General features: G+C 37.7%; 1 protein-coding gene across 1 annotated transcript in view; it reads left to right on the top strand.

Moving 5' to 3' along the window:
- The window catches only part of LOC118830906 (ATP-binding cassette sub-family A member 3-like), a 117,582-nt gene that overhangs the window by 45,489 nt on the left and 56,056 nt on the right, over positions 1-16,037 (top strand). Inside the window, exons 7-8 of the mRNA XM_036737988.1 lie at positions 8,244-8,360; positions 10,516-10,636. Of these exons, the coding sequence (XP_036593883.1) occupies positions 8,244-8,360; positions 10,516-10,636 (238 nt within the window). The remainder of the gene's footprint in view (positions 1-8,243; positions 8,361-10,515; positions 10,637-16,037) is intronic.

Here is a 16,037-nt window from a genome sequence, read left to right as displayed (position 1 = left end):
TACCGTATACGACGAAGTAGAGCAAGGTGGTATTGTGGACCTCGATGTCAAATACCTTCATTTCAGTAACACATTTGACCAAGTCTTTCATTGTGGGGAAAATGAAAAAGGGTGAACTTGATGAAAAAAAAAAACTATGTGGATTTATAACTCTTTCCCAAAGAGTAATGAATGGATTGGTTTGTTAAGCAGGAGGGTTTTTTTTAATTTGTATTTAATTTTCAGTATTCACTTCCATAAGATTTTGAGTTTTAAATTTTCTCCCCCTCCTTCCCCTCCCCAAGATGGCATGCAGTCTGATACAGGCTTTACTTATACATTCATATTGAGCATATTTTCGCATTAGTCATGATGTCAAGAAGAATTAGAACTAATTGGAGGAGCCACAAGAAAGAAGAAAGAAAACAAAACAACAAAAGAAAAGGAGAGCAAACAGTATGCTTCCATCTGCATTCAGATTCTAAAATTCTTTCCCTGGATGTGGATAGGATTTTCCATCATGACTCTTTTGGAATTGTCTTAGGTCCTTACATTGCCAAGAAGAGCTAAGTCTATCAAAGTCAGTCATCACACAGTGTGACTGTTACAGTGTACAATGTTCTCCTGGTTCTGCTCATTTCACTCAGCATCAGTTCATATGAGTCTTTACAGGTTTTTCTGAAGTCCATCTGCTCATCATTTCTTATAGCACAATAGTATTCCATTACATTCATATACCACAGGCATTCTCCAGTTGATGGGTATCCCTTCAATTTCCAATTCTTTGCCACCACAAAAAGAGCTGGTATAAATATTTTTGTATATGTGGGTCCTTTTCCTGTTTTTATAATCTCTTTGGAATACAAACCTAGAGGTGGTATTGCTGGGTCAAAGGGTATGCATAGTTTTATAGCCCTTTTGGCATAGTTCCAAATTGCTCTCCAGAATGGTTGGATCAGTTCACAACACCACCAACAATGCAGTTGTGTTCCAATTTTCCCACAGCTTCTCCAACATCTATCATTTTCCTGTTTTGTCATGTTAGCCAATCTTATAGGTGTGATATGGTACTTCAGAGTTGTTTTGATTTGCATTTCTCTAATCAGTAGTGATTTAGAGCATTTTTTTCATATGACTAGAGATAGCTGTAATTTCTTCTTCCTCTGAAAACTGCCTGTTCATAAGAAGGAGGTTTTTAGTGGCATTTTGCAGGGCCGTGAACGTGGAGCTCTTGTAGTCATCAGGATGAATGGGCATTGTCTTGTTTAACTTAGGTGAAGGACACTGAAATCCTGCTTATCAAATTTGCATAGGATACAAAACTCTGAGGAAGAACTAATACAGTGCACAAATCTTAAATAACTCAACATACCAAACCAAAGGGCCAAAATAAAAAGATGAAATTCAATAGGATGTATGATAGCAAAAGAAACTGGTCTAGCCATCCGCAGGAGAAGCACAGAGTAGATGAAACAATTGTCTTGCCAAGAGCAATGATGTCAAATAGAAACCAGGGCCACTAAACCAGACGTAAGGATCCCTGTTACTGCGTATTGACTTAAAAAACTACACATTAACATTAACTATGCTCTATTGTATTTTTTGGTTACATATTTCCCAATTACATTTTAGTCTCAGTTGGAGACTCACAGGCCACACGTTTGACATCTTAAGCCCAGAAGGGCAAGTTATTGAATTCCTCAGTAAATGTGTGTACTTGGACAGTAGCTGCAAATGAATAACAGAAGGATAACGTCTTCATCTACATTAGTGATGCCTCTATCCCCCAAATCACCCAGGCTTGAACCTTGGAGATATCTTTGGTTCTTCCCCATGCCTTGCCTAACATGTCCATTCAGTTACCTTTTACAGTCGGTGTAGTATCTGGCCCTTCCTCTTCCCTCCCACTTAGGAGGCTCCTGTATGGTACAGGGATAGGGTGCTGGACCTAGAGTTAAGAAGGCCAGAGTTCACATTCTGCCTGAGATGCTTGCTACCTGTGTGATGCTGGGCAAGTCACTTAAAAACAACAACCACCACCAATCCCCCCCCAAAAAACAACAACCCTGTCTGTCTCAGTTTGCTCATCTGTAAAATAGAGATGCTAACCCCTACCTCCCAAGGCCATTGTGATGATCAAATGAGACAATATTTGTAAAGTGCTTTGCAAACCTTAAAGTGCTGTATAAATGCTAGCTGTTACTGTTTCAGTGACCCTATTTTAGGCCTCTGTCTGTTCTTGACTAGGCCATTATAACAACCCTCTTTGTCCGCAGTTGTCCATCTTCCATATTACTGCCCAAGGAGTCTTCCTAATACCACGATTATTACATTGCTCCTCTATTTAAAAACCTTGAGTGGCTCTCCATTGCCTAACAGAGAGAACTCCAACTCCTGATGCTGGCATTCATTCAGGATCCCCTAACATGCCTTGCCGATCTAGTCTTAGCTTATTCTATTGTCCTTAACGTATTTTGTGTTCCAGCCAAACTGGACGGTTTTCCATTCCTCGTTTTCATCCTTCTTTATTTATACTTTTATCCTTTATTTGTAACATAGGTGTCAAATTTCTGGCCAGCAGGTACAACTCAATTAAAATGTAATTGGGAAATGTTTAATAAAATAAATAAAAATGTAATACATAACAGATAATGTTAATTTGTGGTTTTCTAAGTCAACGTGTAGTACCTGGGAATCTGTTTCTGTTTGAGTTTGGCACTGCTGTCCCTTTAGATTCAACTCAAATGCCACTTCTCACTAAACCACTGAGGCCCCTTCTAGCTCTAAATCTATGATTCTTTGATCTCCCATTAGGCCATCCATGATAATAGGAATAAATTTAAAGTTCTAATACTTGGGTTCAAAACAAGCAACTTACATACAGGAAAGGGGATGCATGGCCTTCACAACCTTTCTTATAAAAAAGATCTGGGTGCTTTAGTGGCCTGCAAATTCATTATGAATCAAGAGATGAAGTGGCAGCCAAGAAGGCTAGTGCTGACTTGGGCAGCATTGAGAGAGACAGTGTCCTTAAAGAGAGGTGAGAGTCCTGCTATACTCTTTCTGCCCTGGTTACATCACACCTTAAGTGCTATGTTCAGTTCTGGGCACCATTTTCTAGGAAGGACGTAGACAAGCAGAAATTCATTCAGAAGCGGATAAGCAGGGTAGTGAGGGGCCTAGAAACTGTGCCTTGTTAGGATTAATTGGAGGAACTGGGAATGGTTTAGCCTGGAGAGGCGAGAACTAGGGAGTGGGCAATGGGTTAGGGGTGAGGGAGGATTTGAAGGACAAGCCTGCAGGTAGAAGTAGGAACAGTGGGAACCGGTTGAAGAAAGGTGGATTTAGGTGGATTTAGGCTTGATGTAGGGAAAATGCCATAACAGTTAGAGCAGGCCTGCACAACATACAGCCTGCAGGTGGTATGTTTTGCAGGCCTGTTTTACATCCTCTACATTTTTCACGGGCTGCCAAAATCCTTTGGTGAGCCATACGTGCAGGCCTGAGTTAGAGCCATCCCAAAGTGAAATGGGCTTCCTCAAGAGGTCGTAGGTTCCCCCTCCTTAGAGGCCTCTAAGTCAAGGCTGGATGACCACTTATTTGTTATGTTCTAAAGAACAGGAGATCCTTTTTCAAGTCAAGTTGGACTTAATGGCTCCTTCCTTCACCGTGATTATGATTGCCTGCTATCTTTTAGTTATCCTTCTACCTATTTGTTCTTTCTTAGTCAGATCATCATCATTTCCTTGCCCACTAAGCACAGTTGTGAGATTAAATAATTTATCTGTTGTCACACAGCAAGTAAATGTCTGAGAAGGTTTATACCTAAGTCTCTCCTGACTACAAAGTCATAGAGAGGAGAAGAGTCTGAACTCACACCTCAGCATTCTGATTTTGCGGTCTTTTCATTACAATGTAGTTTGTTTTTCATACTTCATGTATCTTTTAGTTCTCACAATAAAATAAATAAATAATAAATTTTTAAGGCCTTGTACGGGTTTTACACTTAAATTTATTTTTTAAAGTTTTATGGATGTCCTGTACTTTTATATCACAATCATTTCTGAAAATATAGCCCTCCCCTCCGAAATGAACCTCACCTCTTAATAGAGAAAAACATCGTACATCCAATATGGTGACTGTTATCTTCTCCACAAGTTGTCTGTCCCCTAAGAGGGAGGGCAGCGATGGCGTTCCTTATTACAGTCTGTCCTTCTGGATCATTATTGGTATTTCACTTACTTGGAGTTTGGCATCCTTTTTGTTTATCTCTTCATTTACTTTGTCATAGTCATTGATTATGTAGTTCAGATTTTGGTTTTGCTTATTTTTCTCTGTATTATTTCAGACATTTTTCTCATATTTCCCTGAATACTTCTTTATCATTTCTACATAGTAATAGTCCATTGCATTCAATATATCATAGTTGATGGGCAACCAAGTCAAGTCAGCAGGCATGTATGTATTAAGCACTTACTCCATCCCAGGCTTGGTGCTTAGTGCCAGGAATGCAAATACAAGCAGAAAGAAAGACAGTCCCTACCCTTCCAGATTTGTACTACCACAAAAAGGGCTGCTGAGAATATTTTGGCATACACTGGATCTTTGTTCTTATTTTTCACCTTCTTGGGGGGTATGCCCACTCATGGGACCACTGCGCCACACAGGATGTAAATAGTTTAGCTGTTTTCTTGTGTAATTATGAAGTTGAAACCTAGAACAGTTAAAACACTTCATAGCACTATCAAGACTGTGTTAGTTTGTCTGACTGCCTGAAACCCTTCAAATATTGATTGTTTAATTATTTTTAATTGTTGCCAATTTGTAGGACATGAGGGGAAATCTCAGGGTCATTTTAATTTGCACCTCTCTATTAATGATTTGGAGCATGCTTTCATATGGAAATAGTTTGTAGTTCTTTTGAAATCTGTTCAGGCCCAAACGAAATCAGGAAGAATCAGAAATGATTGAATTTAGTAACTTAGTGTTCAGTAAACCCAAGAATATAAATTGCCTTATCTGACAAAAATTGTTGAAAAAACTGGGAAGCAATTTAAAAGCAATTAGTTTGGACCAACAGCTTAAAGCGTACAACACAGTAAGCTTAAAATGGATACAAAAACTGAATATTAAAGGTTACATCTTAAAGTAAGGTAGGTAACAGTTTCCTTTCATAGGTGTGGGTAGAGGAAAAAAGTTAACCAAACAAGGGATGATAGAGTCAGTAACAGAAGGCAAAGCAGATAATTTTGATGAAATGAAGTTAAAAAGCTGGGGCATAAACAAGAACAAAAAAATTAGATAAGAAGTCTTTCTGTCAATGGTAAAGTAAAGGGAAGGGAACAAAAATTATTAAGCACCAACTCTATGCCAGGCACTGTGCTAAGTGCTTTGAAATTATCATCTCATTTGATCCTTACGACAGCCCTGTGAGGTAGTTGTTATCACCCCCATTTTACAGTTCGGGAAACAGAGGCAGACAGAGGTTAAGTGACTGGTCCAGAGTCACATAGCTAGTGACTATCTGAAGCTGAATTTAAACTCAGGTCTTCCTTACTCCCGGCCCAGAGCTCTATCCACTGCACCACCAGTTGCATCAGGTATCTTTGGTAAGTGTCTGATATCAGGGATATATAGGGAACGCATACTGGTTGCATGACCCTGAGCAAATTATTAACCTCTATGTTCTAGATGATCCTCTGAGACTGTAAGTTTCAGAGAAGGTAGTGACCTGCATTGGTAGTAGGAATTTTCTCCCCAGGGAATTCCCTGAGCCAATGAAATTACAGGTTTTGTCCCTGTTTCCGTGACTGTATAAATCTTCCAGAAGCTCAATATAAGGGACTGTGATGTGCCTGGTTCAAAAGGTAATGTGACTTTATTTTACATTAATAGAATTGTAGTGGCTATGTTGATTTTAAAAATATATAGTAAAAAGCAATAGTTCTCCTTTGTAGAGGTGGGTTTTTTCCCTTAAAGCACAGTTCTGCCCTTCTCATCCCCTACTCAGTAAACACTAGTGGCTCCTGATTACTCTATAAACTCTTCTGTTTGGCATTTAAAGTTCTTCTCAACCTGGCCTCATCCTTCCTTCCCATCCTTATTCCACGTTAGTATCCTCCATGCACATGAAATCATCTTGTTTATGTATGCTTTGTATATTTTTATATATCTGTGTTAGATATGTATTGTCCCCTCTGTTAAAATATAAGCTCATTGAGAGGAGGTACTTTTGCTTCTGTCTTTTAGCCCTGTGCCTAACACAATGTCTTGCAAATAGTAGGGGCTTAAAAAATGCTTGTTTGATGATTAATCAATTAAAAGATATTCTCTCTATCAAACTATGTATGAAATATTGTGATCACTTCTAGGTACCATCTTTGATAGGGACATTAATAAACAAGAAGTATATTCATGGATGACAGACCAAGATGATAAGGGTTTGCAAACCACCATGTTGTCTTGTCAAAGTAGCTTTAGTAGATCCCCAAAGAGATCATAGACAGAGGAAAAGGATGCATGTACAAAAATATTTACAGCATCTCTTTTTGTGGTGGCAAAGAACTAGAAACTGAGGGAATTAATTGGGGAATGACTAAACAAAGAATGGTACGTGAATGTAGTGGAATACTATGGAGCTATAAGAATGATGAAAGAGAAAGTTATAGAGAAACCTGAGATTTGTATGAGCTGATGCAAAGTGAAGTGAGCAGAACCAGAACAGTTTAAAGTTTAACAACTTTGAAAGACTTAAGAACCCTGATTATTGCAATGACCAGCCTTGATCCCAAAGGATTGATGATAAAGAATGATACCCACTTCCCGACAGGGAGGTAATAGTTTCAGAGTGCAGAGTGAGACATATTTTTGGATATGTCTGTGTGGGACTTCGTTTAGCTTGACTCTACAAATTTGTTACAAGGTTGTTGGGTTTTTTCAGTTGGGGTGAGGAGAGAGGAGAGGTAGAAAAAATGGATTTTTGTTAATTAAAAATCACTAAATTTAATTTAAGAAGGAAAAAAATTTCAGAGTAAACTGCAGCTGTGTAGGCTTGAAAAGGGATTTAAAGAGGACATACTAGATAGAGCGTCAGATATTTAAGTTATTTGAAAGTCAGTTTTGTGAAATACATATTAGATTTCTTTTATGTAGCTTCAAAGAGCAGAACTAGGAGCAATGGGTGGAGCTTTAGGGAGGTAGAACTTTCTAAGAATCTGTCTTAGCACTTTGTGCCTCTTCTCTGCATACAGCTTATTATAATTCATATTTCATTGTATCTGTCTTCACTTCTGACATTAGACTTTAAACATTTGAGGTACCCTTTGTATGCTGGTATTTCATACAATAAGTGCCATTTATATTTACTATATACATAGAATGTACTTAACATTGAACTGAATTAAATTTAATTAGAGTTGTCCAGAAATGCTGGGTGCTCCATGAGGTAATATGGTTGCTGCCATTGGAAATGTTCAAACCAAGGCTGACTAATCCCTTGCCTGTGATATAGCAGGGAGGCTTCCTACACTTAGTAGAAGGATAAAGTGTATGACCCCTAAGCTGCCTTCTAACTCTTGCTGTTCCTTTACTGCTGTGTGGTTTGAGAAATGGTGGAAATTCCAGACATTCCTTTTCTATGCATAAAATGATAAGAGCATGCTCATTTGGGGAAATTCAAGTTTCATACCATGGCCTGGTAGAGAAGTTCTCAGAATTTTTTGGTGCATCAATCATTTCATCATGAAGCACCTGTTATTTTCCAGCACACACACACGTACATGCATTCATGCATGCACACATACATACATACACACAATCCTCTGTGCCTGTTTTCTATCTATTAAATGAAAGTGATCCCTGTCCTATTTTGCAGAGCAAGGTAAGACAGCAGATGTTAAAATCTTTGAGGAGAAAAGGGTACTAAATCAGTACATGATGTTCTTGATTCTGGAGGGTTTTTTCCCTATTTTAAAACTGTGAATTACTTTAAGAGGCGAACCTACCTGTATTCTTCTGAAGTCATATAGACGCTAATGGTCTTCATTTTTCTTTCTTCTCTCCTAATTGCACATACACTTACATATAAGCATTAAAATAAAATTGCCTCTCCCTGCAACCCCCAATCCTAGATTTTCAACATAAGGAAGCATCACAGAGACCTTTATCTTAGTCTTCCCGGGATTTAGGGGATCGTTTTCCATGTTAATCCAATAGCAGATAAATTGTCAAATCTTGTAATATTTGATTTCTGTCACCCCTCACAGGAGTATATGCGCATCATGGGACTCAGCAACTGGCTTCACTGGAGCGCCTGGTTCCTCACATTCTTCCTGCTCCTACTTTTTACTGTCTTTTTTATGACTGTGCTTTTCTGTGTCAAGGCAAGTATTTGGTTTTCTCCAACTTTTTGAGTCTGCTTAATCGGAGGGAAACTTCACTTGGGCTCAGTGGTGATGAAGGTGCTAGCTAAATGAAAATAGAAAAGTAACAATTTTTCCAGTCACCCAGGTTTGCAACCTAGGAGTCATCCTTGACTCCTCACCCTTACTCATCCCAAATATCAAATTAGTTGCCAAGTCTTTTTTAACTCAACATCTTTTGTATCTGTCCTCTTTTCTGTGCGCAGACTAGAACTATCCTAATAAAGACCCTTATTATTTCTGGTGTGGATTATTGCAATAGCCCCTTTAAAAATATAATAGTTCTAATAAATTCCTATTTATAAAATTTTCCCATGACACATTCAAAATCTCTTATATTTCCTTTTCCTTTTTAAAGAGATTTTTTTAGAAGCTAGTCTCCTTTTTGTAGAATAGCATGAGAACTCTCCTCAATCATTGTCCTCAAGCAATAGCCTCTTAATTAGTCTTCCTTCATCTAGTCTGTTCCCTCTCTAATCCATCTTCCACACACAACTGCCCAATTGATATCACTGAAGCTCAGATCTGACTGTGTGGTCTGACCTCTCTCCAAGAAGTTTTAGTGGTTCCCCATTGCCCTTAGGATAAAGAGTTTGGCATTGAAAGCCCTTCTCACCTAGCGCCAGCCTGTCTTTCTGATCAGATTATGCATTGTTCTCCATCATGCATGCTATGCTCCCACCAAACAAGACTACTTATTCTTTCCACTAAGGACATTCCACCTCCTCTGTGCCTTATCTATATCTTATAGGCCTATAGGGGTTGTCCTCTAGGTCAAGAGTACTCTCTGTACTCCCATCTGCCTCTTGGAACCTCTTAAGCCTTTCAGGGCTTAGCTCCAATACTACTTCCTCAAGAGGCCTTTCTTAATTTTCCCAGTTGTTTTATCTTTTCCCTCTTCCCATTCCCGTCGCCTATATATATTTTTTGCATAGATCTTGTATTTGTCTGTGAATGTTTCTCCCCCTCATAGATTGTACACTTCTTGAGGTCAGAAACTGCCTCACTATTGTATTTGTGTCCTCAGCCCCTAGCATTGTGTCTAGGACACAGTGATGTTGGGTAAACATTTATGATATTATTTGCTATGTCTCTTGGGAAACAATTATTGAAGTAGAAATTGGTTGCAATAGCGGCACTGTAATGTTAAATAACATGTTATGCTTTCTATCCCATCCCCTCTTTTCATCATTTGTGCATGTGACTGGAATTTTACTACAGAACCAAAAAAGTTCTTTGAAACAATTAGTAATTCATTAAAGTAGCAGAATATAAAATAAACTCATAAAATCTTCAGTATTTGTACATATTGCTACCAAAACCCAGCAGGAGTTAATAGAAAAAGAAGTTACATTCAAAATAACTGCAAAATTCATAAAATGTCTAGAATCTAAAATACCAAGATGATAATATAACTATAAATACTTTTCATATAGGGTTAAAGAAAGACTTAGATAATTGGAAAGATATTCATTGTCCATGGTTGGAGCATAAGCAAGATAACAAAAATGGTAATAGTACCTAAATTAATTTATAGATTTAGTGCCTTGCCAGTCAGGCTACCAAGTTCTACTTCACTGAATGAGACAAAGAAATAACAAAATTCGTTTAAAGGGAAAAAAATAGTGAAATGATAGAAAGAAAGTAGGAATTAAAGGGAGGCTAGCAATACCAGATCTCAAACTACACTATAAAGCAGAAATCATCAAAACCAATACTGCTTTAAAAAAAAAACCAGAAAAGACCCCCAAACAATCAAACATATTAGTGTAGTATTGAGTTAAGATGTATCTTAGGATAAGCCCAGGACCTCCTTATTTGACAAAACTGCCTGGAAAACTGGAAATCAATTTGGTAGGAATTAGGTTCACACCAACAACCGTCATTTTATACTCTATATCACAATGAGTTCCGATTGGATACACGGCCTAAATGTAGAAGATCACAGCACAAAAAAATTACAGGAGAATAAAGGGGGAGATACCTTTACACCTATGGCTAGGGGAAGAACTAACTAAATAAGAGATAGAGGTGATCATAAAAGGGAAAATAGACAATTTTGATTACATAAAATTGGCACACATATGACTAAAGAGGTTTAATGAATGTTTTATAGGTGGAAGAGGACATTGCAGTGATCACCAACAGTGATCCATCTTTGGTGTTTGTCTTTTTGATGTGTTTTGCCATTTCTTCCATCTCCTTCAGTTTTATGGTCAGCACCTTCTTCAATAAAGGTGAGTAAGTCTAGGGGCCCTAATCCATCAAATTCTGTATTTCCCAGAGATATGATGGAAATGAATTTGTGAGGGCCTTCTTTACAGCATCCCGCTGATTTGCACATACAAGAAGCTGAGATTGTTGAGAATCATTCAGTTCTCCTAGAGCAAAATTTTCATTCTTATGTGGTTATGAGTGTATTAACTCATCTCAAAAGCTCAAGGAAAATAATTGTACTCTCTTGATCATAAGAGGGTAGATTTAAAGCTAAAAGGGAACTTCAAGGTAATTTATTCACAGAATCACAGAATTGCAGCATTCAGTGCCCCATATCTAATGAAGAATCACCTCTACAACATGCCCAATGAGTGGTGATTTAAACTTTGCTTGAAAACCTCCCGTGGAGTAGAGCCCAATGATTAGGATATTATCTCCTTAAAACAAGCTTTAAAATGGTTCTCTTCAACTTCTACCCATTATTCCTAGTTCCTTTTCTGCATGACAGATCTTCAGATGCTTGACAGCTGTCATATCCCCTTATGGCTTCTCTTCTTCAGACTGATCAGCCATAACTCTTTGAACCAACTCTTGTAGTTCTCCTTCTTGGCCTACTCTCCAGCTTACCAGTGTCCTTTCTAAAAGGTGGTATTCAGAATGTGATAGAATGTAAATTCCTTGAGAGTAGGATTGTTTCATTCTTTGTACTCCTTTTGCCAGCTCAGTGACTGGCACATAATAGGTGGTTAATAAATGCTTATTGATTGATTAATCAACCAAAACAGAATTCAGTATGACTATTCTTGGCTGCCATATCATACTTCTGACACATATTGAACCTTGCACTAAACCTCCCCCAGATTTTCAGACAAACTGTTTTCAAGCCATATCTTACACTGGGTAAGATTGGATTTTTCAAACCCATGTTTAAGACTAGCCTCTGTCATTTATTTAAATTTCATCTTTTTAGATCTAGTCTAGCATTCTAGCTTGTCAGGATCTTTGTGGATCCCTCTTATCCACCAGTTCGTTTATGCCTTTATCTGATTCATTTATAAACCTTTGAAACAACACAGGCCAGGGGCAGCTCCGTGGCACAGCGGATAGAGCACCGGCCCTGGAGTCAGGAGGACCTGAGTTTAAACCCAGCCTCAGACAATTAACATTTGCTAGCTGTGTGATCCTGGGCAAGTCACTTAATCCTGATTGCCTCAAAAGTAAAAAGAAACAGCATAGGACCAAGCATGTCATCCCTGGGGGCAATCTACTAGAGACTTGTTTCCAACTCAACATCAAACCATTAATGAATATCTTTATGTTGGGCTATTCATCTGGTTCCAAATACACTTTATTCATCCAGTCATCTAGCCAACATCTTTTCATCTTGTTCATAGGAATAGCTTGATAGATTTTATCGAATGTTTAGTTTAAAATTTAGGAAAAACATTATCTACAGTGCTTCCTTAATCTATCAGTCTAATAACACTGTGAAAGGAAATGAGGTCAAGCTGGCACAGCTGTACTTTTTAAAAAATTGGCATCTTTTGTTTTTATATATTCTTCCCTTACATATAATCCTTCCCACTTGCCCTACACAGTGAGTCTTCCTTGTAATAAAGGTTAAGAAAGCAAAAAAAAACCCAAAAAACCCAAAACAGTTTAGCAAAACCAACATCACCTGAGTTGAACATCACACGGAAAATTCCATATCTGTAGTTCCCTACCTCTCTAGTGAAAGGAAGAGGGAGATGCATTTTCTCAACCCTCCTCTTAAGGGCCAAGCTTGGCCATTATGATGGTACAAAATATTCAGCATTGTCTTATTATTCTTTCTGTCTATATTTTTGAAGTCATTGTGTATATTGTTTCCTGGTTCTGCTTACTTCACATTGCACTAGTCATTTAAGTCTTCCCAATCTTTTCAGAATTCTTCATATGTATTATTGTTTCTTAGGGTACAGTAATTTTCCATTACATTTAAGTACAACAGTTTGTTTAGCCATTTCCCAGTTGATGGTTGCCTACTTTGTTTCCAGTTCTTCATTACAACAAAAAGTGCTACTGTGAATATTTTACTGTATATAGAACCTTTCTTTCTTTGACCAGATTGGGGTACCTACCATAGGGGTCTCTGGGTCAAAGAGTGTGAATATTTTCGTCTTCTTTTCCATAGCTTCGTATTGCTTTGCGGAATAGTTGGACCAATTCACAGCCTATCACATTCCAACTGCTCCAGCATTGACTATTTCTGTGTTTTCATCTTCGCCAGTTTTTTGGGTATGAGATGAAACCTCTGAGTTGTTTAGATTTACTTTTCCCTTGTTACAAGCGATCGAGAGCAGTTGTTTACATGGCTGTTAGTAGTTTGCTATTCTTTTGTGAATTGTTCGTATCATTTGACCATTTATCTATTGAGGAATGATTCTTGATCTTATATATTTATGATAATTCCCTATATAACTTGGATAACAGGCCCTTAAGGAGATTTTTTTTCAATTAGCAGCTTCACTTCTTATGTAACCTGTGTTGATTTTGTATGTTGAAAAGGTTTGCCACCTCATATAATCAAAATGATCTTTTTTAAACCTTTCTGAGATGTCCTTTGTTCCTCGTAAGGATTCTTTCTATAATTATAGTTGTCAAAGGTAACCTCCATCTATTTTAAAATTATGTAACCTTTTATATCTAAGCCAGGTATCTATTTGGAAATTACTGTTGTGGTATAAGATGCTGATCTAACCTCATTTTTTTACCAATCTGCTTTCAGTTTTCCCATCAGGAAAACTGACTCAGGACTCTGTTCCTAAACAGAGAGTCCTTCCCTAAGTAGTTTGTGTTCTTGGGCATGACTTGTTCTTGATAAAGTTACACTGGATCTTTGTGGTCACTGTGTCCCTTTTCTAGATGTTCATTATCCATCCCTATAATTGCATGTTCTATAATTTTGTCATGAATCTAAGTCAAGTTCAGTTACACAGAGATTGTAGACTTTCCTCCTTTTGGGGGCATAGATGACACTCTTTCCTTTTGCAATCCTCAGGTCCGTTTATCCATGGTCTGTCATAGGTGATTGACAGTGGTCCTGTAGTTCGTCTGGACCTGGTGAACTGAACTCACCAAGAATTGCCAGATGATTTCTTACTGTCTCCTCACTTAGTCTATGTTTGCACTTCCTATCAGCCATATTTGTTCTGTCTTTTCCAGTCCAAAGTTTATTCTATTTGGTGGAGAAAAGCAGAAAATGTGAATTGAACTTTGGCCTTCTCTTTACCTTTTCTTATCAGCATCTAGTCCAACTCCAGCAGCAGTTTTGCACCTCTTTTGATCCTCCTTTTTCCCCTAGCATAGCTTTTAAAATCCCTTTTTCTTGTCATTATCTTTCCTTGGCAATTTAGATCATTTAAAAATTCTGAATGTAATGAACTCCTAAAAAGAACATTTCTTTATACAAAGTAGAACAGAAAAAGAATGCTCTCTGTGAAACCACAGATCTCTTTTAGAGTTTTCAAAATGTACATCTAGCATGTTACTTTCAAAGTTGTCCTGTTTGTGTCTCGTTCTAACTTACTTCGTACTTACTCTTCTATGAATCTTGAAAAATGTTTTAATGATTCTTTTTTCATTCTCTTGTCTATTTTTTGGCAATGCTATTGCTAACTCCCTTCTCCTTCTCAATTAAAAAAAAACTACAACACACTGCAATTCTTGTAATCAGTAAGCATAGTCAAGCCAAACAAATCCACACATTCGCCATGTCCAAAAATGTCTATTTTATCCTGCACCTTGAGTCACAGTACCTGTGTCAGGAGGTGGGCTGCATACTTCATCATTAGACCCCTAGGGCTGTGACTGGTCATCATATTGATCTGAGTTCTTAAGTTTTTCAAAGCAACTGAGAACCCTGAGCAAGACCGAGAGGGGGTTGACATGAAAAGTGTTGACATCTTATGTACTGAAATTAAAGCATGTGGAGGCACTATGAAAACTGAATTGCTTGTATTGATATTCAGTTTTTAATGAAACAGTTAATTTCAAGTAAAAATAAGTGATATTACCTCATCTTTTATAGTATTTTTATTGCTGTGTGAATTGTTCTCCTGATCCTGCTCGCTTCATTCTGAACAGTATAGATCTTGCCAGCCTTCTCTGAAGCTGTCCCTCTTATCATTTTTTTTATGATACAATAGTATTCCATTACATTCACATACCCTAATTTGCTCATTCCTTGTTCAAGTAATGGGCCCCCTCCCCCCAAAAAAATAAAAAAGCTACCATCAGTGTTTTTGTACATGGGCATCTTTTCCCTCTTTCTTGGATATATAGTAGTATCTCTGAGGCAATGGATATACAGACTCCGGGGACACAGTTCTAGATTGCTTTCCAGAATGTCTGGCCCACAATTTCACCAATAGTGCACCAGGATATCTTACCTTCCCATGACCATAACAAAAATTGTCATTTTCCTTTTTTGTTATCTTTTCAATCTGATAGGTGTGAGGTGAAACCTTGGAATTGTTTTAATTTGCATTTCTCAAAAATATTAGTGATTTGGAGTATTTTTTCGTATGTCTGTTGATAGCTTGGATTTCTTCCTTTGAGAACTAACTCTTCATATCCTCTGACCATTTATTTATCTAATGGCAGTGGCTATCATTCTTATATATTTAAATCAATTTTCTATATATCTTGGATATCAGAACTTTATCAGAGGAACTCTCTACAAAGGTTTTTCCCAGCTGTTTCCTTTCTAATTTGAGTTGCATTGATTTTTATATGTGTAATAGCTTCAATTTTATGTCATCAAATTGTACATTTTGTCTTCTGTGAACCTCTCTATCCTGTGTCTTGTCGTGAACTTTTCTCCTACCCAAAAAGTATTTCCTTCCTTGCTCCTCATTATGGCATATGGTGAGAGATCATGTTCTAACCCTAGTTTCAGCTAGACTATTGTCCAGTTTTCTCAGAAGTTTCTGTCAAATAGTAAGTCCTTAGCCTACCAGTTTCATTCTTTGTTTTTGTTTTTTTTAACACTATGTAACTATGTTGGTTTGTTTCTGTATGTTGCGTATCTAATCTGTTCCACTGTATATGACTTTTAAAAATTTGGTTGGTAAGGGCTATAGATATGTTCATACCCTTTGACCCAGCAATACCACTTCTAGGGTTGTATCCCAAAGAAATCACACAAGCGGGAAAAGGACCCATATGTACAAAAATATTTATAGCAGCTCTTTTTGTGGTAGCCAAGAATTGGAAATCAAAGGGGTGCCCATCAATTGGGGAATGGCTGAACAAGCTGTGGTATGTGAAGGTGATGGAATACTATTGTGCCATAAGAAATGGGGATGATGCAGACTTCGTAACAACCTGGAAAAACCTACACGACATAATGCTGAGTGAGCGGAGCAGAGCCAGGAGAAC

Source organism: Trichosurus vulpecula, chromosome 9 (genome assembly GCF_011100635.1).
Source record: "Trichosurus vulpecula isolate mTriVul1 chromosome 9, mTriVul1.pri, whole genome shotgun sequence".
Classification (NCBI taxonomy): domain Eukaryota; kingdom Metazoa; phylum Chordata; class Mammalia; order Diprotodontia; family Phalangeridae; genus Trichosurus; species Trichosurus vulpecula.
This window is presented reverse-complemented; position numbering and strand designations above follow the sequence as displayed.